Source organism: Pleurodeles waltl, chromosome 4_2, assembly GCF_031143425.1.
Source record: "Pleurodeles waltl isolate 20211129_DDA chromosome 4_2, aPleWal1.hap1.20221129, whole genome shotgun sequence".
NCBI lineage: Eukaryota > Metazoa > Chordata > Amphibia > Caudata > Salamandridae > Pleurodeles > Pleurodeles waltl.
In genome coordinates, this window is record NC_090443.1 from 303,341,414 (window position 1) to 303,366,211 (window position 24,798).

Consider the following 24,798-nt stretch of genomic DNA (forward strand, 5'->3'; position numbering starts at 1 on the left):
TATGTCTTTTGCGTGCCGGAGCATACCAGGGAGCATAGGCAGGCTTTGGTAGGAGCTGTGGGTGGAGGAGAGTGTGTTGAACAGGAAATCATCCTCGACCTGTTCTGAGTGGAGGCTTACGTTGTGAAATTGTGCTGCTCTAGCCACCACCTGAGAGTACGCGGTGCTGTCTTCTGGTGGAGATGGTTTTGTAGGGTATGCCTCTGGGCTGTTATCTGACACTGGGGCGTGGTATAGGTCCCATGCGTCCTGGTCTTGGTCACCCTGGCTCATGGTGGTGTGAGCTGGGGAGTGTGATGGCGTTTGTGCTGGTGAAACGTTAATCACGGGCGGAGGAGAGGGTGGTGGTGTAACTCTTTTCACCACTTTTGGTTGTGGTACTTGTTCCGCCTGGAACTCCAACCTTCTCTTTCTCCTAATGGGGGGAAGGGTGCTTATTTTTCCTGTCCCCTGCTGAATGAAGATACGCTTTTGCGTATGGTCCGCATCAGTTGCTTGTAGCTCTTCCTCAAACCTATGCTTCTGCATTTGGGAGGTTAGCGAGTGCTCTTCTGTATAAGAGCCTGAAGCTGGGTCGCTTGCAGTTTGTTTCGGCGTCGAAACTGTGTCTGCGTGTTTTTTCGGCTCCGAGGTGACTTTTTTCCTTTTCGGTGCCGAAACCTCTCGGCGTCGATCTGTTTCGGTGCCGCTGTCTCGGCGTCGAGCCGTGTCCACACCGGCATCTCGGTGTCGAGGCTTGTCTCCAGCACTTTCTCGGTCCCGAGAAGGCTGCGTGCCGGTGTCTCGACCGGAGTCGGACGATCTCGGCACTGTTTGGGCCTTTTTCGGTGCCGACGGTCGGTCACCGATTTTATGGGTTGAGCCATGGCCTGGTGGCAGTGGCGTCCCCTGGGCCTTGTAAATGTTTCTTTGTGTGGTTTTCGACGTCTTACTCACGGTTTGTGTATCGTCGAATCCTTCGGAGTCTGAGTCTTGGATCGAGAAGGTACCTTCCTCTTCCTGTTCCTCGAACTCCCGTTGGGCTGTCGGTGCGGACGCCATTTGAAGTCTTCTGGCTCGACGGTCTCGGAGTGTTTTTCGGGACCGGAACGCACGACAGGCCTCGCAGGTGTCTTCGCTGTGCTCAGGTGACAGGCACAGGTTGCAGACCAAGTGTTGGTCTGTGTAGGGGTATTTATTGTGGCATTTGGGGCAGAAACGGAACGGGGTCCGTTCCATCGGCGTTCCTCAGCACGCGGTCGGGCCGACCAGGCCCCGACGGAGGATCGAAAAACTACCCCGAAGGGCACCGGAGCTCTTCGATCTTCGATGCGGTGTTGAATCTAAGTACGCCGATCCCGAACGCAACAATACCGACGAAAATCTTCCGAAATTAACTATTTTTTCCGTTCCGAAACTCGGAGCGACAGGAACACGTCCGAACCCGATGGCGGAAAAAAAACAATCGAGGATGGAGTCGACGCCCATGCGCAATGGAGACAAAAGGAGGAGTCACTCGGTCCCGTGACTCGAAAGACTTCTTCGAAGAAAAACAACTTGTAACACTCCGGCCCAACACCAGATGGCGAGCTATTGCAGAACATGCGTATCTACAGCGACAGATGCCATCGAACATATGCTAATGAAATGCGGTCATCTCTGTACTACTGAAAGTCCAACCCATTTCCACACCTCCCATTCATGCCCCAAAAGAAGCTTTTAAGCAGGCAGTTAACTGAAGCATGTGATCATGATATAGGTGACATTCCACACCATGTACTAGTGCAGACAGAGAAGAGGGCTTCAGTCCCAAAGAATCAGACATCACACAAGTGGATATCACACACCATTCAAATCAAGCTTCTCCAACTCAGACTTGTCCTCCAAAGCCTGGGCAACAGCAAGCGCAGCTTCCTGTTTGATCTCACAGAATGATAGGTTCAGCTCCTGGGAAACAGAGAAAAAAGAAAGATAAATAACTTGAGCCAGTAATGTGTACAACACCAGACAGGCAAGTCCCCCCCCACCCTTTACTTCTATGTTCCAGAAGGTCACCAACAATGTAGGCTGAAAGCATATTGGAATAAATCAATATACATTTGCCTCTTTTCATTACATATCTAAAGGGAAATTGCCCAAAGTCAGAGACAGGTTGCCTTATGATGCTGAACAGCTCTGTGATGATCGAACCTCAACACGTCCAAATTTGAGATTACCCATCACAACCATGTCCATGTGCTCCCTTTTTGATCTCTTAAACTACTTCAGAAATGTCGTCCATGTTGACAGTCACCCACAACAATTATTACATTAATAAGCTGTCAAAAATAATGACCAAGGTTGTGATTCAAGAAAAATTGAACATGGAAAGAGAAACTCTAGAGGCATAGGAAATACAAGGCTACTGCAAAAACAAAATCAAAGCTGGAGCAGCAATAACTAAGTGGAGGGGGCGGCAAGAACAAATATAACTGGAAAGGCAGAAAGAAGAAAAGAAAGAGGAAATCCAGCACAAACAGGGGGTAGGGCCTTGGAGGAGAGACACAGAGTATGAAGGGTAAGAACTGAATACAAGCTAGAAAAGGATAAGGAAGGCAAGGCAAGGTTATTAAACTAGGACAAAAGTTGAGGGAAGAGCATTCTGTTCAAATCAAATCAAATCATTAACATTTATAAAGCGCGCTACTCACCCGTGCGGGTCTCAAGGCGCTAGGGGGGAAAGGGGGGGTTATCGCTGCTCGAACAGCCAAGTCTTTAGGAGTCTCCGGAAAGCGGAGTGGTCCTGGGTGGTCCTGAGGCTGGTGGGGAGGGAGTTCCAGGTCTTGGCCGCCAGGAAGGAGAAAGATCTCCCACCCGCCGTGGAGCGGCGGGTGCGAGGGACGGCAGCAAGTGCGAGGCCAGCGGAGCGGAGGGGGCGGGTGGGGACGTAGAAGCTGAGGCGTCTGTTGAGGTATTCCGGTCCCTTGTTGTGGAGGGCTTTGTGTGCGTGGGTGAGAAGACGGAAGGTGATCCTTTTGCTGACTGGGAGCCAATGCAGGTGTCTCAGGTGTGCGGAGATGTGGCTGTTGCGGGGTACGTCGAGGATGAGGCGGGCCGAGGCGTTTTGGATGCGTTGCAGGCGGTTCTGGAGTTTGGCTGTGGTCCCGGCGTAGAGGGTGTTGCCGTAGTCCAGGCGGCTCGTGACGAGGGCGTGGGTCACGGTTTTTCTGGTGTCGGCGGGGATCCAGCGGAAGATCTTACGGAGCATGCGGAGAGTGAGGAAGCAGGCGGAGGACACGGCGTTGACTTGCTTGGTCATGGTGAGAAGAGGGTCCAAGATGAAGCCGAGGTTGCGGGCGTGGTCTGCGGGGGTCGGTGCGGTGCCGAGGGCCGTGGGCCACCAGGAGTCGTCCCAGGCGGACGGGGTGTTGCCGAGGATGAGGACTTCCGTTTTTTCAGAGTTCAGCTTTAGGCGGCTGAGCCTCATCCAATCTGCGACGTCCTTCATACCCTCTTGTAGGTTGGTCTTGGCGCTGGCGGGGTCCTTGGTGAGGGAGAGTACAAGTTGGGTGTCGTCTGCGTAGGAGGTGATGATGATGTCGTGCTTGCGTACGATGTCGGCGAGGGGGCTCATGTAGACATTGAAGAGTGTCGGGCTGAGCGATGAGCCTTGAGGTACGCCGCAGATGATCTTGGTGGGTTCTGAGCGAAACGGAGGGAGGTAAACTCTTTGGGAGCGGTTAGCGAGGAAGGAGGCGATCCAGTCCAGGGCCTGGCCTTGGATCCCGGTGGAGCGTACGCGGGTGATTAGGGTGCGGTGACAGACGGTGTCAAAGGCAGCCGAGAGGTCGAGGAGAATGAGGGCGACTGTTTCACCGTTGTCCATCAGGGTTCTGATGTCGTCTGTGACTGAGATGAGGGCGGTTTCCGTGCTGTGGTTGGTTCGGAATCCGGTTTGTGAAGGGTCGAGCAGGTTGTTGTCTTCCAGGAAGGTGGTCAGCTGTTTGTTGACGGTCTTTTCTATTACCTTGGCTGGGAAAGGTAGAAGAGAGATGGGGCGGAAGTTTTTCAGGTCGCTTGGGTCAGCCGTAGGTTTCTTTAGTAGGGCGTTGACTTCAGCGTGCTTCCAGCATTCGGGGAAGGTAGCAGAAGAAAAAGAAGAGTTGATGACGGTCTGGAGGTGCGGGGCGATGATGTCGTCGGCTTTGTTAAAGATGAAGTGCGGGCAGGGGTCCGAAGGGGCGCCGGAGTGGATAGAGTTCATGATGGATTTGGTTTCTTCCGTGTTGATGTGGGTCCAGTTGTTGAGGGTGATGTCCGGGGAAGCGGGTTCAGTGGTGTATGGTTGGGTCTGGTGTCCGAAGCTGTCGTGGAGGTCGCTGATCTTGCGATGGAAGAAAGTGGCGAGGGATTCGCACAAATCCTGTGAGGGCGTGACGGCGTTGGCGGTGGCGCTGGGGTTGGAGAACTCTTTGACGATGCTGAAGAGTTCTCTGCTGTTGTGGCTGTTTTTGTCTAGTCTGTCGGTGAAAAAGTTCCTTTTGGCAGTGCGGATCAGGTGGTGGTGTTCGCGTGTAGCGTTCTTGAGGGCGGTCATGTTGTCAGCGGTGTGGTCCTTGCGCCAGGCCTTCTCAAGGGCACGACAAGTTTTCTTTGATTCTTTGAGGGTGTCAGAGAACCAGAGAGGTTTTTTGGTGTTGGTCTGTCGATGCGTGCGTTTGAGGGGAGCAAGGTTGTCAGCGCAGTTGGAGATCCAGTTTGTGAGGTTGAGAGCTGCGTCGTTGGGGTCGGTGGTGAGGGTGGGTTGGTTGGCGGCGAGAGCGGAGAAGAGTTGCTCTTCAGGGATCTTGTTCCACTGTCGATGAGGGATGGGTTGAGTGCGGAGGTGGGAGGTCTCGCGTCGGAATGTGAAGTGGACGCAGCTGTGGTCGGTCCAGTGTAGGGCAGAGGTGTGGCTGAAGAAGACGTGTTTGCTGGCGGAGAAGATAGGGTCGAGCGTGTGTCCGGCGATGTGGGTGGCGGTGTTCACCAGTTGTTTGAGGCCGAGGTTGGCGAGGTTGGCGAGCAGGGTGGTGGTGTTGGGGTCGTTGTTTTGTTCCAGATGGAAGTTGAGGTCGCCTAGGAGGATGTAGTCCGGTGAGGCGAGGGTGTGCGGGGAGATGAAGTCGGCGATGGCGTCGCTGAAAGAGGCGCGAGGTCCGGGAGGACGGTAGACGAGGGATCCTCTGAGGGTGGTCCTTGGGTCGGTGCGAATCTGAAAATGCAGGTGTTCAGCGGCGAGGGGGGGGTCTTCGGTGGAGGTGGTGACGCTGATGGAGTCTTTGAAGATGATGGCGACACCTCCTCCTACTTGGTTGGTGCGGTCTTTTCTGGAGATCTTGTAGCCTTCGGGGATGGCGGGTAGCGATGTCTGGAGCAGAGGAGGCGTTCATCCATGTCTCCGTGATGAAGGCGACGTCCGGGGCTGTGGAGTCCAGGAGGTCCCAAAGTTCAACGGCGTGCTTGTGGACGGAACGAGCGTTGATCAGGATGCACTTGAGGTGGTTGATGGCGCGTGGGCTTGTGGTCGTGGTAGTTGCGTGGTGGAAGATGCGTTTGCAGGAGTTGCAGGCGAAGGGTCCATGGGTGCGTTTGGGGTGAGCTAGGAAGCAGGTTTTGGAGCGCCCTGGGTTGAGGGCGTGGAGGGTGGTGGGGTCGTAGCGGATCAGCGGGGCTTGGGGGAGCTGGGGACCAGGGGTCGTGGCGCTGGGCGCGGGCCAGGCGCGGACGGGCGCAGACGGGCTTGCCTCTGGCGCGCCAGCGGCGTGCCCGCTGCGCGCGCCCGCTGCGCAGTGGCCGCCATAAGAGGTAGGAGGGGGGGGAGGGGTCAGCAGGGGGCGAATGGGAGCTGGGGGGCGGGGGCGTGCAGGAGGTCGCGGCGGGAAAGCGCGAGGGAGGGGGGGGACAGGTAGAGTGAGAGGAGCTGGGGGAGGGGGTTTAGGGTGGAGAAGGGTGAGTGTTAGGAGGTTTGGAGATTAGGGAGAGAGATAGGAGTAGGGTTGTGAAGATAGGGGAGGGGGGGTTGTAGAGGTGGGTGAGGGAGAGAGGTAGAGTGAGAGGATAGGGAGATAGGTAGTAGAGGGGGTGGCGGGAGGGGGGGAGAGATAGAGAAATAGATAGAGAAAATAGATAGAGAAGTCGATAGATAGGGAAATAGATAGATAGACAGATAGGTAGGTAGGAGGAGGTGGAGAGTGGGGGAGTTAGATAGTGAGATAGGGAGCTAGAGAGATAGGAGGAGTGAGGGAGGTAGATAGCGAACGGGTTAGCTAGGGGTGAGAGAGGGAGAGGCGAGTGAGGGAGGGGGATGAGGAAGGAGCAGGAGGGCAGGCTCGGGGGAAGAAGACGGAGGAGGTAGAAGAGCCGAAGACAGGAGAACAGAAGACAGAAGAACAGAAGACAGAAGAACAGAAGACCGGAAGAGCAGAAGACCGGAAGAGCAGAAGACAGAAGAACAGAAGAACAGAAGAACAGAAGACAGAAGCACAGAAGCACAGAAGATCGGAAGAGCAGAAGAACAGAGAAGAACAGAGAAGAACACAGAAGAACACAGAAGAACCGAGAAGAAGAACACAGAAGCACCGAGAAGAACAGAGAAGAAGAACACAGAAGACCGGAAGAACACAGAAGAACAGAAGGGAAGAACAGAAGAACAGAAGAACACAGAAGAAGATTGCAGAGGGGGAGCGAGGAGGAAGAGACAGAGAGGAGGAAAAGAAGCAGGAGCAGGAGAGAAGGTGAGTGGCGCGGGGCAGGGCGAGGGGCTGGGAGAAGGGGGGTACTTACAGTTAGGTGGGTCTCAGGAACACAGGAACTCGGGAACTTGGAGGAGCTGCAGCGGCAGGGGGAGCGACCCACTCTGTTGCCCGCAATGCAGCCAGCACTACCCAGTGGGCAGCTCAATGACATCCCTGTTAACATTCTCTAACATATTAGGGGGGTGGATGCTAAGAAAAAATACTAGTAAGGCATCTGTGCGTCTGCACACCTCATGTCCCTGCATCCTCACCACAGTTGCCAACATGCACCTGGCACAAGGCTAATGTTGAGAAGGGATGGAGAGAAAGTTTAGGAGAGAAGCGAGTCTCCACTTTTATCACTTACAGCCACATCTTCCCCCACTCAGACAGGAGCACTCTAGACATCTGAGAAACAACCTGTATTGGTGCATAAGCTAGAAGAAAACATGTTGCAGAAAGAAGATCTGCTGACTTTTATGGCAAGACCTAAAGCCATTTATTTGCGTTCCTTACTTGAAGGACATTGGCAAGCCAAAATATTAGTTGTTAACAAGTTAATCAATGAAAGACAGAAGTGAAAACATCAACCACTACTATCCTGAATACACAACTCCAATTAAGCAAAGAAAAAAAAAAAGAAAAACACGGCGCACCCAAGATGCTGTAAATAAACAGGTAACAAAGTATAAAAACAAGGAGTCTGGTGGATCGCTCTGGCCCAGAGTTACAAAGCATTAAATGGCAAAGTCATATGTTGTCTAAGTTGGGCATTAACTGAAAACAATACTCTGAAGACCATGGGGAAGTAATATAAAATCCCAACCAAAACAAAAAGGATACGCTGTTGAGAAGGAAAGAAAAAGTCAACATACAACAGTCCTATAAGTTTTAAACAGGTGCCTCCAAAGAAGCAGACTCAAAGTCACATCTTCTTTGATTTACACTATACGACATAAAACATGGAAGAAATAGTGAAAGGCGAGCAGGAGTTGCTAATTCAAGCTTATCTGCCTTCAACAACCCCTTGCCAGAGTATGACATCTGTGAACATTGCCACTCACTACAGTCCACTTACGACAGTCAGTATCATACTTGTCTGGGAAGAATTTACAATCCCTAGGTCTCGTACAGGACTGGGTCTGTTCTAATGTGGTAGAGTAAACACACCTTCAGTTTGTGGAGCCCGTCCTTCAGCGCACCAGCAATGGCCAAAGCCCCTTTTGAACGCACCAAGCAGTCCCCAAAGTTTATCACCTCGATCTGGCGAAGGGTCCTTAAGGCCTGGAAAAAATGCAGTAAGAGGTTAGTGGAGGGTAAGTGCAATAACAATGGAGGCCCAGATCAGCACTTGTCAAACTAGAAGGTGACAAGAGCGGCCTGACCGCAGGAGAGATTACCACCACCATAAAGACCAAAAGTCTGACGACAACAGAGCAAACAAAGGTGAAAAAGAAAGCAAGGTTTGTTAGCAAAATCAAACCTAGATGATTTAGTGCAGGTGATGCAGAGAAATCGAAACAAGGTACAGGGTCTGCACCACAACAAGGTGGTACATTACCCAATTTAATAGTACTCAATATACCTACTTCAAAATAATAAAGGCTGATTGTCTGTTTTGGATAAAAACTACTGACTGGAAGTTCACCACATCTCCAGCAGAAAGACCATAAAACTCCTACAGAAATGCAGCTCGCAATACATTGATAAACGTTAATCCTCACACCGCCTATTTCAGTTTCTGATCGACACCTAAAAAAAATGCTACTTAACCCTGACCTGCAGCATACCATGTTATTACAATGCTGAACTTCCAAAGCTTTGCATATGCACCGTAGTGCATCCCTGCAGCACCTTTGATTTTTCATCAAAAGGACTCAGACACACAAACATATGTTGATGTATCTCACTACTCTTGCCCAGCAGCCCTCCCCTCCAACGGCTATTTCAATTTGAGGTCCCACACAAGGGTATATTGGTGCACTGCACCACTTGACAGTAGCCCTCAATTATTTTACTATTAATGAGACAAACAAGTGCTCACCTCTGCCATGGCGATGCCCCCCTTGTCAGTGAAGGTGTTGTCATTCAGGTTGATGACCCTCAGAAGGGGGTTGGAGCTGAATGCTGCAGCAAGTGCAGTGATGCCATTGTGGTTGATGCCGTTCTGAGGCATGTGCACCTCCTGCAGAGTTCCAATGGTCTAGGGGTAGAGTAGAAGAGACCATATGACATGGGAAATTTCAGAAAATATGACCAAACAAGTGCCAGCAGTAAAGATTCTAGCCACTATACAATACCATACAAATCTGACAGCATAACATAAAATACCTTCCAAAGGAGGCGAGGAGTAACTCACTGCCGCTTGGACAATACACAACTGAGGTTAGAAGAAATTATTTATTTTTAGAAGCTGCAAAAGTAAATATATGGATGAGTCAGTGATAAAACAAAACCAGGGAGCTAAAGGCATAAACCTAACCAGATAATTAATGTACTACTGCAGAGTTAAGTTGAGGAGTAAGGAGTAACTTATCAAGCCGTAAAGAGAGGTACTAAGTTCCATTTGCAACCAAACCTGAATAGATTTCAGTTTAATAAGGAACAATTGATTGCAGTTAGAGACACAATGTATAAAATTGTCTCTCTCATCCCACAGCAATCTGGTGGCAAAAGGGGTTGTAGAAAACAAGCATTGGCAAAGTCAAAGGGACTCACCTTTTGAGGTTTATTAGCTTTAGCAATGCTGGACAGCACAGGTAAAACTTAAATGGCAGAAACAATTACACTAACATTTATTAAAGTACTAGTGCTGCTTCATTCTGCAGGCTTGCTACATGCATGAGGACATATGCATATGTCACTACAAATACTTGTGCCCCCTACCGATTGGGATGAGCAGCGTTTTCTATTGTTTTTCTTTACTAATCAAAACGGAAGATATCACTTGGATTGGTAATTTATTTCTACCTGCACTTCAGCACTTCTTTAAAAGAGCAGCCAGGCAGCAAAAGGCAGCAGCATGGCCTTTCAAAAGCTTTATTACCTCAAGGGATTAGGGAGCAATAAAGGACCAGGTGGAAAAGGGCAACTGAGATTAGGCAGGAGGAGCAATGAACAATGGGAGAATGACTGGGGAAGTGAGGGGGCATTTTATTTATTCAAATAAATCCGTGGAGGTGGAAGCAATAGGCAGCGGTGGCAGTAGGAAGCAAATAGGGGTATGAGGTGGTGGGTATAAAAAGCAAAACACAAAGGAGGGCAGAATTGGGGGGAAATGAGTAACAGTGCTTGGGAGGGTGTGTGTGATTGATTTATAGTAAGAAAGCTGCACATGAGGGAGAGTTCCTGAAAACATATGCACTCGGAGTGCTTAAATAGAAACAATATGTTTTTTAAACGTGGAAGGATACAAGCCTGTCAATCAAAAGAATGCTCCAAGCCTGTCAATCAAAAGAATGCTCCAGGGGAGAGTTAAACACAAGAAGGGATAGGAACCCCATAGAATAATAAGGAAGACATAATAAGGAAGCAATATTAATAAAGCCACCCATTGGAAACAATGGGTGCATGTTCTAAGACCACTGAAAGTGCTTGGTATGGCACACAAAAGATCTTTCACAACCAGACAGCTAAATGCTGTCTGAGAAGCAAGACCTAAAAAGAGGATGCAGAGGTACATAATTTCAAAACTAAATTGCTTTTACCTAAAACGTTGGGTCCCATCGAGAGATCTTTATTAATATACATCAGCATTGAACAGCAGCCTAAACCCTTCCAGAGCAAGTAAGTATTTTCAAAATGAGTCATCAAACCTGAAAACCGGGAAAATATTTCTCTAGGAGTCATCATAACTGTTTGCCAAAGAGAAAAATAAACAAGAAAATGATCTTAAAAATAAACAACAAATATTTTTGGATACTCCTGATTCTCCATCCGAAACTGAACATTTTGTTTAGCAAATACACCATGATGGTCTTTGTTATGGACACGGCCAGCAGAGTGTCACCTTCAGCAGATAAATGGTTATCTGTAGTTCTGGTTCTGAATTCAGTATCTTCACTGAAGTTCTAAATGAATAATTTTTTCGCTGCATGAAGGGATTCTGAACACCTGCCATCCGATATATCACACTGAGTGACCAAAGAGTTCAGTATTACTGAATGCAACAAATCAGTCTCAAAAATATTTCAGCACATCTTTAAGATTTTTTTTCAACTGTTTAATACATAAACGCATTCTCAAAACTATATTTCAACACCTATAACACAACCTGATACCCCACACATCTAAGTAAACAGGAATAGAACAGCCTGACAGTTTACAGCTGAAGAATCAAACAAAGTACCCTTCTCCTGCTAAGAATCCAGATTCCATGATGCTTTGTAATATCAGTGACTTTACCTTTCATTTTTTAACTAGAACGAGGAGATGAATCCAGACTAAATTCCCCAATTTGTTTTCAAGTTTATTACCAAGACAAAGCCAAAGAAGAAAAAAAGTAATTGATGACTTCAATGAAGATACTTATGGTGTAAACTAGGACTATATGTAGCCAGCCATTCTAGGATCTTCAGTAAATGTCATACAGGTTACAAAAAAGAATCAAGGTTAACATTTCTCCAGCAGCTTTTGGCCATACAGTTTAAAAAAAAAAAAAAAAAAAGATTAAACAGTTTAATGGCTATAGTAAGTCGTGACAGAAGTTATGCAAAAAGATTTCAAGTACCTTGACCTACACTAGAGCCAGCTTCCATATTCGAATCAAGACAGTATTGTTCAAAGTGTGGACAGTCTTCCAAGTGCCAGCTTTGCAGATGTCCAATAATCAAATGTTTTACTGACATGGTGTAGTAGCTGCTTTTTCTTTAGCAGAATGAACCCTGGCTTTATGTGGTAGAAGTTTACTTGCTAACAGATTAAGGGTAATAATAGAAACAGCGCACCAAGGACTAGATTGTTTTGAGGAGGCACGCCATATACATAAAGGACCATCATTGATGAACAACTGTTTAGAGTTTTTTTTTTTTTTTTTTGTCTTGTTCACATAACTTTTTAACATCTTCCCGAGATCCAGTGAATGGAAAGAGCATTAAGCTAGAGTAGTTGGCTTACTGAAGAAAAAAGGAGAGCAAGGGTTTGCTAGATACAAAATTCTGTACCTACCTTCAGGAGAGACAAATGGTCCCTCATACCTATCCTATTAGAATGGAAACTAGTGTATGGCTCCAATGACTAAAGAGTCTGATTTTCACGAAAAAAGCTGCCTTCCATGACAGATGCTGCCCTGTGAATAGGTAAATATGGAGTGCCCTCATGTTTCAACAGAACCAAATTACGTTCCTAAGGAGGTGAAGGGATTCTTCATACAAGGAAAAACACACAGGAACTTAAAGGCAATTTTTAATCATTGGAATGTTGAACAAGCTATTGAAGTGGAATAGGTCTCTCATTTGTGAGTTAGAGCTTTTTGGCACTGTAAACAACAATGCATTTTATTTATGTGTTTTGGTTTGGGGTGTAGTAGATGTAGGCCAGGTGCCACAGCAACCATCCTAGGCCCGTCGCTGCAGGAGAGAGGACAAAAGGCCACCATCTTGGGGGTGTTTCTGCCTCATTCTTACAGACTGACTGATTGATTGATACCCTGGAGATGAAACCCTTTCTACTGTGTTTACCTAAACTTTTATAGCACGAAACAATTCACAAAGAGGCACCTTCAAAGCATTTATCGAGGGGAAGGAGGAGGTAAAAAAAAGTTAGGAGCAAAGAAAAAGGGGCAGCCACATAATCCGTGTGTTAAACTTTTAAAGGAATTATTCCTTTACATTGGCAATACCAGACTAACTTTTAAAAACATTGTATACAAAGAGAACAGAAGAGGCAGCTTAACCATCAGAGATGGTAGGAAAGCCTTGAAAATTAAAAGGACTATTCTGATCTCCAAGTATTTAATGTGACAGATGCTTTTCCTTTTTGATAAGACTTTGCACGGAAACGGTACGGCAGGAACCTCAATCGAACATTAATCATATGTAGGCTTGCATTCAAAATAATGCAAACAAAGTAAGCCATATAACACAGCAAGGAAATTATAAGACTAGCTGTTGGACTGGGAATTAAAAAAAGAAGTGGGCACTTAGAGGATGATAATACCCCTACAAAGACAACACTTCCTCATACGGCATATATTGTTGGTACTAGACAAGACACAAACTTACGTGATGGTCAAGGACTTTTGACATTTTAACTGCAAGTTTAGGCAGTATAATCATCACCAAAATACTTTATTCAGCAATTTTTACAGCAATAAAAGCCCAATAAAAAAATAAATATTACACTTTAAAATAAGAAAATAAAAATACAATACCAAAAACACCTATCCATAAATAGCACTTCAAACTACACAATAGGATAAAATCAACAGATTAGCCTATCTTACAAAATGTGTTGTATAAAATACTAAAAGAAAAACAAGCTTCAGTATCTAGAACGCACCTTCAGAGCATTTAGTAGTAAATGTAAAACAGCATAAATTACCCTTTCCTTATTCAGCTGGAGTAGTGTGTCAAACGCAACAAAATGGGACTTGGTTCCTAAAGCTAAAAAAACAGGGCTTAAGAACCGCAGTCTTTGGGGGACATAAAAAGTGCAGAACTAGACTAAGTGCAATGTGCTTTGTTCGGCTGGAAGGTTACAATGACAGTGAGGCAAAGTGGAAAACCAGGTTCCTTTCTGTGGAAAGGCCCAAGTCAAAACTGTGTCAGTAAAAAAGTACGTTCTCCATTCACAATAAGCTGTAAAAAGTGCTGGGTGCAATGGAGGATCATAAGGACGGTTAACCGCAATTAAACTAGGCTTAACAAGGCAGCTACTGCCGAAACATTGTTTAAAGACTATTTTAAATTGGCCAAGAAGGATGGTAGCTACACTTCCTGGATTTTTAAAGGGGTCTGGCCTGCCTATTCTGTCACAGCTAGACTTAACATAAGTAAGCCAAGACATGTCTTCATACTTATCAAGATTCATACAATCTATTATAATAATCCTGCAAAGCTGCATCTCAGGGCTCGCCCAAATCCTATGCCACAGCACCATAGGCTGAAGCACAATATAATCACTCAAAGTAGGGAGCTTAACCTCTTCATGACAAACAGCAGTAGACTGTGGAACCACCAGCAACCTTCTTAGAAATGTATTTTTAATAATTGGAGAGCTCTACTGTCCACATAGCCCCATACTCCCGCCCCATACGTGGCCACCGGAAAACATTTACTTTTAAAAATACAAATAATTTCTTTCATAGGCTTGTGGCCCAGCCACTTAGAAAATCTGAAAAGGGCATCAATAGCTCGTTGAAATTGCATCACTTTAACGTTAATTAAAAACTTCCAGTTAGGGCCTTCATCGAATGGGATACCCAAGTATGTAAAAGAGGGTTTTTTCAAAATGTCCTCATCATTAAGAACAAACTTTTAGTTTTAGCAAGCTTGGGGCCGCATTTCATAACATACGATTTAGAGCTCTTAACCCTGAGACCCAAAGAATCCATAAACTTATTAAAAGCATCTATAAGGACTTACGGGCATTAGCTGTTCTGACAGTAGGAACAACACTGTCTGTGCAGAGTAAGATCGGAATTTTCCTTGAGTCCGTTTTGGGGAAATCTTTTCCCTGCCTGATCAAAATTCCCCAGCAAATTAGTATAATCATTACACTACTGTTATGTGATTTGTGGGCTTTTAACAGCCAATCATCTAAACATGGATAGACACATATACCCTGCTGCTGGAGAGTAGCTCTATCTACTGCCATGCACTTGGAGAAAGTCAGGGAGCAGATTTTAGACCAAAAGGTTGCACTGTGTAATGGAAGTTGGAATGAGCCACACCAATACACAGAAATTAGATGTAGAATAAATGTTAGAGGGCTAGCATGCAGAAGTTCTCTATTTTATACACTTATTTGCAGGATGCAGATCTAGGATTTGTCAGAAGAAGGAAATATCATGAATGGATGACTTTCCCTACCTTATGAGAACTGGAGTGTCTGCACAGATTTGTCAGAAACAATGTTGAGGACAACTCTGAAGGAATAGCTGGCAGAAGTGCCTTATATATGCCATGATCATCCATGTTTTAAAACAGTCATCATCCATTTGTTTGTGCCCTTTTGCCACACTTTTAGATGTGTTACAGCACCTCTAGTGGAGTGGTTAAAAGTGGGGAGGAGAGACAAGTCATTGCCGACTATTAGTAGGAGGCAGCCCAGCAGACTGGGATTGTGTTGTCCGCAGACAGAGTTGGAAGATTGAGATTTCCTGACACCCAGGTATATGAATACCTTTGGCCTTGTTATTACTGCTATTAGTAGGGTCAACAAGGGGACTGAACTCTCTGACTTGGGAAGCAGTGGTGTCTATACGCTTGTAACTGAACTTGAATAATTTCTTACCCTATCAAGGCCAAGAGCCCTTAAAGTCTCAACGTTGTTATTCATTCCATGTATTTCTCCCTCTGTGTGATGACCAAATAAGAAAAAAAACAGAAGAGGGAAGAAAAAAGATTTTCAATTAGGCTTTAAAGAAGTCAAGCGTAACCATGAAGAACAACAAAGTGATTATTCTGTGATCTATACGACCATTTATAACTTGGTTTGAGACCAGGAGACCTTCATGAATAATTTGTTGGATAGGAGAAGAGCCCTGGGAGAGCATCTGAATTCAAGGTCTCCATTATGGCTGAAATCGATGCCTGTGGAGTTTCTATATAGATGTTCAACTTCAAAGTGCCTCTCACCAAGACAACATGAATGATGGTGATGTCACTAGGAGAACCTTTGAAGAAGATCCAGTCAAAGAGGTCAGTGTGTAGGAGGACGCCAAGTCAGTATCAACTGTAAATGAAGATACTGCACAATGGGGCAGGGGAAACTGGATTGTCTATTCTTAGTCTATGCAGTGGATCAATATCCCTCAATGAAGTAGAAGTAGCTTGAGGAGACTGGGCTCTCCCAGAAAGTGATGGCCATCTTAGTACAGCTGGCATAGATGTCGCCATGGAAACCATCTTAGGAGCTTGGGGCACATTCAGAGACTTTTTGGGGGTTTGAGTTGGATCCTCCAATAAGCTGACAAATTGCAGAGGTGACTGATCCAGGGAAGGCAAAAGCTTCAATTTCTTCTTTAAAGTGAAAACCACTGTCCGGAGGTAAATTCCAAATCAATAGTATTGATGTTGATTTGTGCAGCATAAGAACGGATGACAATAACAGTGATGATGAGCAGATAACCTCCTTATGCGAAGGAGACGTGAGACATGAGTGCTTCAACACTGAAGATTTACCTGTATGATGCTGAATTGTGATGTTTCAAAGTCAAAGGGAGTTTGTTCTTTAAGGCTAATAAGTCAGAGCCAATGATTTTGCTAATGTGATAGACTGACTGAAAGGAATTGCGTTTTCAGTTTTCCTCCCTCCATATATCCCTCTGTTAACACTTTTAAGGGGATCAAGGTAAACCGAGTGCTCTCTGAAGGCAATGTGTCTTTTTTTTCATCTGCAGGTAGTCTTACTTGTCACCAAGCCTGGTATCGGCCCTGTTTAATAATTCCTTCATGGAGTAAGAAGACGATTCACAAAAAACAAACATTTGCCAGAGGGACAATCTTCTTTAGATGGGAACTTCACCAATAATGAAGGCATGACAAGAAAAAATCCCAAGAAGTGAGATAAGGGATCAGTTGTGCTATAGGTGCAGCTACATAGTTTTGAGAAAGGTTTGTTAATTTATGTACTAGCCAGTCTAAAGTCTAAGAATTATGAAAGGTTTGCATGGATAGGCTTTTTGTGGCTGGTTCGCAGCATTTCGGTTCCTCACCACATCACAATATACTGGATTAAAAGTGTTCCAGAATCCACTCACTCAGCAATAAATAATTGTAATGTTTATGACTGTCAATGAAAACCTTATAATTATGAAACAGCGCTATTAACCCACATTGCACTGCCTGTCATCCAGGCTTTTTTACTGTTTCATAAGTAAACCGGTGGAGTAGGTTCGTGGGCATGTCTACAATGTTCCACATCAACAAATGTGATACATATTCGTAGATCAGAGGCTTGGTCATTTTCCCCAGTAGATAAGTACTGTGACTGCATTATCAATTTTTCCCACCCAAAGGTGTTTTACATTACCATGGATGATTATGTGTAGCCACTTTGTGGTAAATGGACAGCGACTCCTACTGTGCTGACATTACTTGGAGGCTTTCTTGAACCACTTAACGGTAAAACTGGGAAATGCTCTCAGCACTGATGACACAAGTTACAAATACTTGGAAAAAAGAGTTACTGAGAAGTCAATCTTCTTCAAAAGTGTCTTACGTCAACAGCGTAGGAAGCACACAGTTTGTATCAAGCCAAAATATCACATTTGCTAACTTCTACTTCCATCAGCAGAGAAGAATCCTGGGTAGACAAAAGCTACAGGCAGTTATCCGGAATATGGCAAGGGGAAAAAAAAAAAGAACACACTACACCTATTCTGGTGGTCAGGATGATATCCAGACATCTGTACTAATTCAATGTGCACAAGAGGCCTATCACAGCAGCTGGGATAGTTCTTTTTTTTTTTCTTTCTTAATTTGGTGGCAGTTGGTGTGGGTGGTTGTTGCTATTTTACAGGCCTTACCATGAATGCCTCCGCAAGGGCACTGGCACCATCGTTCTCCAAGCGGTTCCGGCCAGCAATGAAAACACGTAGAGGAAGTGGTCTGCCAGCAGCAACTGATTTCTTATGGCATTCGGTCAGGGCTGCAGCCAAGATCTGAGAAAGCAGCAAAAGAGAGATAGGAGGCTTCAGAAATATTCTAGATAAGGACCACACAAATTCAAAACTTGGTGTGCAATGATGCAAGATGTATGGGGTGCGAATCTGAAGAACAAATCACTTACCTGTATCAATGAGTCTTCAGAACTTATATTCTAGATGGCAACAAATTTGGCCAAACATTTCATCACGGTCAGGAAGAACTTACCCAGTTGCAAAGAAATAATCCAGCTTATGATTGAACGCAGACTAACTCCTGACAATTATCCTTTGTGAGTAAATGAGAACTTACCAGGTTTGCAGTTAATTTCCACAAATGGGAATATTGTGTGTGTGTAGTGAGCGGTTGAAGGACATACACCAAGCCACTGGTTAACCAAAGTGATGCAATTATCTCAGTGTGCTGTTACTAGCAAATAGAGGCAATTGATGGCCATATACTAGGATTCAATTCTAACAGGTACAACCGTAATCTATAGAGGGACCCTTTGTGCAAAAAAATGTGAAGTATGTCTTGTGACAAGGTTCAATAAATTATGAACGGAGAAATCCTAGGGAAGGACATTCAATGAAATGTAAATTCTGGTAGGGAAAGAATGTTAACTTATAAAATGTCTGTTACAGTTTTGGTAATTAACAAAAAAAAATTGCAAAACCTGGTGACGCCTCAGTTGTTAGAGGACAAAAAATGTGTGCACTTCAAAAAATATAATAGAACAGAAACACAAGGCAAATTACCTCTTGGTCCTTAAGACAAATAAGATGTAGCTCAGTATGATAAACAAGAAATGTATGGCTGTGAATGGAGATTACGGCATCCAACAACAATCGCTCCGTTATGATACAAGAAGCATGGGCCACATGGGCACTGCTTGCAGTGGCCTTTTTTGAAAATTCAGATGTTATGCTACCACTGGCCCAAAGCAAAAAAGGCTTTCAACATAACATCATAAAACAATCACTACACATCTGGTTGAAATTCTTGCCAGAAGAGTCACTGAACCATTTCTTTGGGCTGCACATGGTAGGTCCAGTTTTAGATCAGGATGGTCTCTCTAGCTATATGTCAAAGACATTGAGCTACAAATTTGAGCCATTACCCAGTTCAGTTGCTGATTTGGCAAATAGAGGTGCAAGTGCAACGGTCAGTATACTTGACTTTCTGTTGCAAGCCAGTTTCATAGCCTGGTAAAGCTCAGATAGTAGAGCCTACTTCTTCTGAGAATGTGCTGAAATCTATTATCTACCACCACCTACGCATGGTTGCTTCTGCTCTCCAGAAGGCATCTATATACAAATGTGGTCCAGCTTTTTTATAGTGTATTTTAGTCCCCGCTGTACTGTCTAGGAGAGACAAAGGTGAATGAATACTTCTTCAGCAATGTCTCAGACTTTGCTGTACTTGGCACGCCAACTTGCTTGAGTTGCCATTATCAATCTAAAATCAAAGCAGTGAAGGAAAAAATGTTACTTTCTGATACCATTCAAAGATTCACATGCTTGAATGATTCCCTGTCGTCAGACTGGGAACCACCACTAACAATGTTAATGGAGCAGTGTACATCTACACTCAATAACATTGAAATCAACGTAACATTTAAGCCCTTGGCTGCTCCTTGTCAGAGGTTTTCAACTGTAAGCAAACATTAAATGTTGATATTATTTAACAAAGCCTTACAACAAGGGGAGGCGGTGGGTGGCACGTGAATTGATGAATGATGCAAATGCTGGAGAACCGGGGTTGCAGATAACTTTTTTCATTCTCCAGAATGTCCTCCTTCATTCGATTCACATGATTGAATTAAGATTACAACAGCAGCAGTACATATGAGAGGAAGGTGTGAATGGGGCTTAACTTGAAAAAACGTTTCAGAGCACAATTTGCCCCACTGGAGTTTTTGTTTTTTAAGCACATCATTAGAGTAATGCTTAGCAAAAGCATACTTTGGCCTCCTAGTTGCTGCTTTACAAATATCTAAGCAAAATCCCTACAAACACATCAGTTCTTGTTGCCATAGCCTTTGTAGAGTATACGCTGACCGCAACTGTCAAGGCTCTTTTGATTGATAAATTAATACACTGCTGAGATGCAATCCCCAATCCATCGTGCTACCGTCTGTTTTGTAATTAGTACTATTATTGCCTGCTATGCCAGCTGGCATGTAGGGCAGCAATGAAGGACCACAACTTCTGTTTTGTCTTGAGCAAATTTCTGTTATGCCCCAGCTGAGAGTTAGGGCCTTTATTTCTGTTTCCATGGCCTGCCTTTCTTCTGTGTGACTTGTGGGGTCCAGAGGAAAGCTGTTCTTTTGACAGAGCCTTGTTCGGTTCTGATGGTGTGTCCTACCCATCTCCATCTTCTTTTCATAATGATGGTGTCCATGCTGTTCTCTTGCTTGGGTATGGTGAGCAATTCCTGGTTGGAGATGTTTCACCGCGGAAAGATGTGTGAGATTCTGAGGTTACTGCTGTGGAAAGCAGACAGTTTGGCAATGTCACCTTTCGCCTTCTGCCAGCAATCTGCTCCATGCAAGTGTGTGGAGAGAGCACAGCTCTGGTAATGCATCAGCTTGGCATTAGTGCTGTACTGAGATGACCTAATCACACTGTTCAGCATCCTGAAGGCACTCCTGGCCTTGTTCAGGCTGCTCTTGATGTCACAAACTGACTTTCCATCATGTCTGCTAGTACTGCCTAGGTATGAGAACTCATCAGTCTAGGCTAGATCTGCTCATTCCACCTTGATTGTTAAAGTATTGGGATGTTGAGTGGCATGACTTCCGCTTTCTTCGTATTGATCTTCAGGCCAACCTGCTGTGAATAGGCGTGTGCAAGATTGAAGGCTAGATCATCTGCATAGTGAAGGTCCTCCAGTACAAAAAATAAGGTCCATCTGTTGCATCAAATAGACCTTGTTCTCTACAATGGAGGACCTTAGTTTTGTAATTGTTTTAACTTCAATCACTAGATCAAAAGCTACAAACAGATCTGCATTTTGAAAGTTTTTGTTCCATTTAAAGAAAATTTAAGATGTCTGTATCTAACAAATGCATAGATCTTTCAGCCGCAGTGATTGATTTGGAAAGAAAGTTGGTCAAGCAATCTTTTGCTTCATGTAAAAGGATGATGGAACTTTGGAAATTAAATCTGTGTGGTGACCAAAGAAACTACATACCTTCAAAAAGGATCCTTTACACGATAGTACTTGAATCTTGCGTACCCTTCTTGACGATGTGATATAATATATTTAAGTCACCCCTACAGCAGACCTTGAAGCCCTGAGGCAGGATGCATTAAATTTTATGTGTGGACGTATCTGCATGAGCAGATATGCCCCTGTGATGTCTAGTTCCATTACTAGATATCACAAGTGAACAGGGAAGCCATTTTAAGGTTTCAATGGGCACTGGACATTACGAGTTACCCAGCTACATAAGGGCTTCAATTAAACCTAAGGTGCTTGGTATCACACACCTGGTCTTAATAAATCTATACTGTTATCAGTATTGAATTTATTATGACCTGCACCCAGAGGGCACCTTAGAGGTGTCCCCTGAAAACCTACTAGTCCTCTAGTGTACTGGCTGACTGGTATCAATAAGCCTGCCACCACAGAAAAGTTTCTAATACCCCTGGGAGGTGAGAGCCTGCGCACTGAGGCCAGAAACAATGCCTGCTTTGGAGGGAGGTGTTATCACCTCCTCTTGCACAGTGACTAGTGAACCTGCACACCAAGGCCAGGGACTTCAAAGTCCCTGCCGCCTTTGATATGCGATCCTGGCTTTTGCCAGACCTGGGAGATGCCACCCCCTGACCTGAGGCCCACTTGGCACCAGGACAGGCACAAAAGTAGCAAAGCAAGTAGGCCTGAAACACTACCAGGGTAGTCTCAACCCTTAGGTGGGCTGCCTGATGTGATCCACGAAGGAAGTGTTCCACCATCCTGTTTTGGTGGAACTAGATCTCTTGCTCAGGTTTATGCCCACTCTCCACAGGAAATGGTCATATAGGGGGTGCACTCGCCCCAGGGGTAAGTAGCCAATTGGCTACTATCCTACCCTCCCCTCAACAACCATAAATGGAGTATTTAGATGCTCCCCTGACAGGAACTCCAATTCAACTGACTAAAGAAGAAGGAAGAGCTGAAAAACCAAGAACTGTGGACTAGCTGAAGACTTTGATGCCAAACCCTGCATACCTGCACCAGTCCCATCAATTGCAAAAACCCACTCATACTGCAGCTGAGCATCCTCAAAAAGCCTCTGAGGTCTGCCAGAACTTTGCCAGCCAGCCAGCCAGCATCTCCCTTGGAGTGAAGGAGCCACTTCCCTGCACCAGCAGGCACCAAATGCGACTGGCCGATTTCTTGTTTTGCTGACCGTCTGGGCCACCAAGGGAGCATCTCGCCAGGATGAGGATCCCGAGTGTTCAGGAGTTCAGCCCATCGACCAATCCCGTCTTCAAGACGCTAAGCCTACCCGGACCATCCCTACACCAATACCGGAGGTACCAATGCCATCTGCAAGCACCAAGGCTTGTTTGTGCTCGGCAAGAACACCACTGCTGCAAAAACCTACTTGCACATTGAGGGAATTCAACAGAGGCCAGCTCTATGAAGAAGTTGTTCTGCTGTTTTACCCTCTCCTGCAAATACCCCCAGAAATGTGAAAGCATCCCATTGACTTCAACATGTGGCATCCAAGGCCGCTACCACCAGCATCATCTCTACATCAGACACACCAGGGCAGGTAACCTGAAACAGCAGGTGGTTCTAAGGACCTTGGTCCCTACTTACCTTAAGTCCACAACAACAGACCTGCAAGTCTATTGCAAGTGACCCTGTGCCGTATGTTTTACCCATAGAAAAACATTACCATGTTCGATGCTCGTAGGAAGTTGGCTCTGTATGCACTATTTCAAAGTAAGGAATAGTATGCACAGAGTCCAAGGGTTCCCCTTATGGGTAAGATAGTGGCAAAAAGAGATAATTCTAATGCTCTAATTTGTGGTAGTGTAGTCGAGCAGTAGGCTTATCAGAGGGTAGTGTTAAGCATTTGTTGTACACACACAGGCAATAAATGAGGAACACACACAAAGACAATTCCAGGCCAATAGGTTTTTGTATAGAAAAATATTTTTTCTTAGTTTATTTTAAGAATCACAGGTTCAAGATTTACATGTAATACTTCAAATGAAAGGTATTTCAGGTAGGTACTTTAGGAACTTTGAATTAGCAAAATAGCATATACAGTTTTCACATAAATCACATATAGCTATTTTAAAACTAGACAGTGCAATTTTCAACAGTTCCTGGGGGGAGTAAGAGTTTGTTAGTTTTTGCAGATAAGTAAACCACCTATGGGGTTCAAGTTTGGGTCCAAGGTAGCCCACCGTTGGGGGTTCAGAGCAACCCCAAAGTTACCACACCAGCAGCTCAGGGCCGGTCAGGTGCAGAGGTCAAAGTGGTGCCCAAAACACATAGGCTTCAATGTAGAAGGGGGTGCCCCGGTTCCAGTCTGCGAGCAGGTAAGTACCCGCGTCTTCGGAGGGCAGACCAGGGGGGTTTTGTAGGGCACCGGGGGGGACACAAGTCAACACAGAAAGTACACCCTCAGCAGCACGGGGGCGGCCGGGTGCAGTGTGCAAACACGCGTCAGGTTCTCAATAGGAATCAATGGGAGACCGAGGGGTCTCTTCAGCGATGCAGGCAGGCAAGGGGGGGGGGGCTCCTCGGGGTAGCCACCACCTGGGCAAGGGAGAGGGCCACCTGGGGGTCGCTCCTGCACTAGAGGTCGGATCCTTCAGGTCCTGGGGGCTGCGGATGCAGTGCCTTTACCAGGTGTCGGGTCTTTGAAGCAGGCAGTCGCAATCAGGGGGAGTGTCGGGATTCCCTCTGCAGGCGTCGCTGTGGGGGCTCAGGGGGGTCAACTCTGGCTACTCACGGTCTCGCAGTCGCTGGGGAGTCCTCCCTGAAGTGATTGTTCTCCACAAGTCGAGCCGGGGGCGTCGGGTGCACAGTGCCAAGTCTCACGCTTCCGGCGGGAAACGTGTGTTGTTTCAAAGTTGCTTCTTTGTTGCAAAGTTGCAGTCTTTGGTGAACAGAGCTGCTGTCCTCTGGAGTTCTTGGTCCTTCTAGATGTAGGGCAGTCCTCTGAGGCTTCAGAGGTCGCTGGTCCCTGTGGAAAGCGTCGCTGGAGCAGTATCTTTAGAAGGGGGGAGACAGGCCGGTGGAGCTGGGGCCAAAGCAGTTGGTGTCTCCGTCTTCTCTGCAGGGTTTTTCAGCCCAGCAGTCCTCTTCTTAGGTTGCAGGAATCTATCTTGCTGTGTTCTGGGAGCCCCTAAATACTCAATTTAGGGGGGTGTTTAGGTCTGGGGGGTTAGTAGCCAATGGCTACTAGCCCTGAGGGTGGCTACACCCTCTTTGTGCCTCCTCCCTGAGGGGAGGGGGGCACATCCCTAATCCTATTGGGGGAATCCTCCATCTGCAAGATGGAGGATTTCTAAAAGTCAGAGTCACCTCGCTCAGGACACCTTAGGGGCTGTCCTGACTGGCCAGTGACGACTCCTTGTTTTTCTCATGATCTCTCCTGGACTTGCCGCCAAAAGTGGGGGCTGTGTCCAGGGGGCCGGCATCTCCACTAGCTGGAGTGCCCTGGGGCATTGTAACACGAAGCCTGAGCCTTTGAGGCTCACTGCTCGGTGTTACAGTTCCTGCAGGGGGGAGGTGTGAAGCACCTCCACCCAGAGCAGGCTTTGTTTCTGTCCTCAGAGAGCACAAAGGCTCTCACCACATGGGGTCAGAAACTCGTCTCTCAGCAGCAGGCTGGCACAGACCAGTCAGTCCTGCACTGAACAATTGGGGAAAATACAGGGGGTATCTCTAAGATGCCCTCTGTGTGCATTTTTTAATAAATCCAACACTGGCATCAGTGTGGGATTATTATTCTGAGAAGTTTGATACCAAACTTCCCAGTATTCAGTGTAGCCATTATGGAGCTGTGGAGTTCGTTTTTGACAGACTCCCAGACCATATACTCTTATGGCTACCCTGCACTTACAATGTCCAAGGTTTTGTTTAGACACTGTAGGGGCATAGTGCTCATGCACCTATGCCCTCACCTGTGGTATAGTGCACCCTGCCTTAGGGCTGTGAGGCCTGCTAGAGGGGTGACTTACCTATGCCACAGGCAGTGTGAGGTTGGCATGGCACCCTGAGGGGAGTGGCATGTCGACTTA

General features: G+C 46.0%; 1 protein-coding gene across 4 annotated transcripts in view; it reads right to left on the reverse strand.

The window, feature by feature from the left end:
- RANGAP1 (Ran GTPase activating protein 1) overlaps positions 1-24,798 on the reverse strand; it is a 435,479-nt gene that overhangs the window by 313,940 nt on the left and 96,741 nt on the right. For all 4 annotated transcript variants that reach the window (XM_069231247.1, XM_069231244.1, XM_069231245.1 and 1 more), the window contains 4 exons: positions 17,425-17,559; positions 8,779-8,937; positions 7,905-8,018; positions 1,827-1,926 (listed from right to left, as the gene is read on the reverse strand). In XM_069231247.1, coding sequence (XP_069087348.1) covers positions 1,827-1,926; positions 7,905-8,018; positions 8,779-8,937; positions 17,425-17,559 — 508 coding nt within the window. The remainder of the gene's footprint in view (positions 1-1,826; positions 1,927-7,904; positions 8,019-8,778; positions 8,938-17,424; positions 17,560-24,798) is intronic.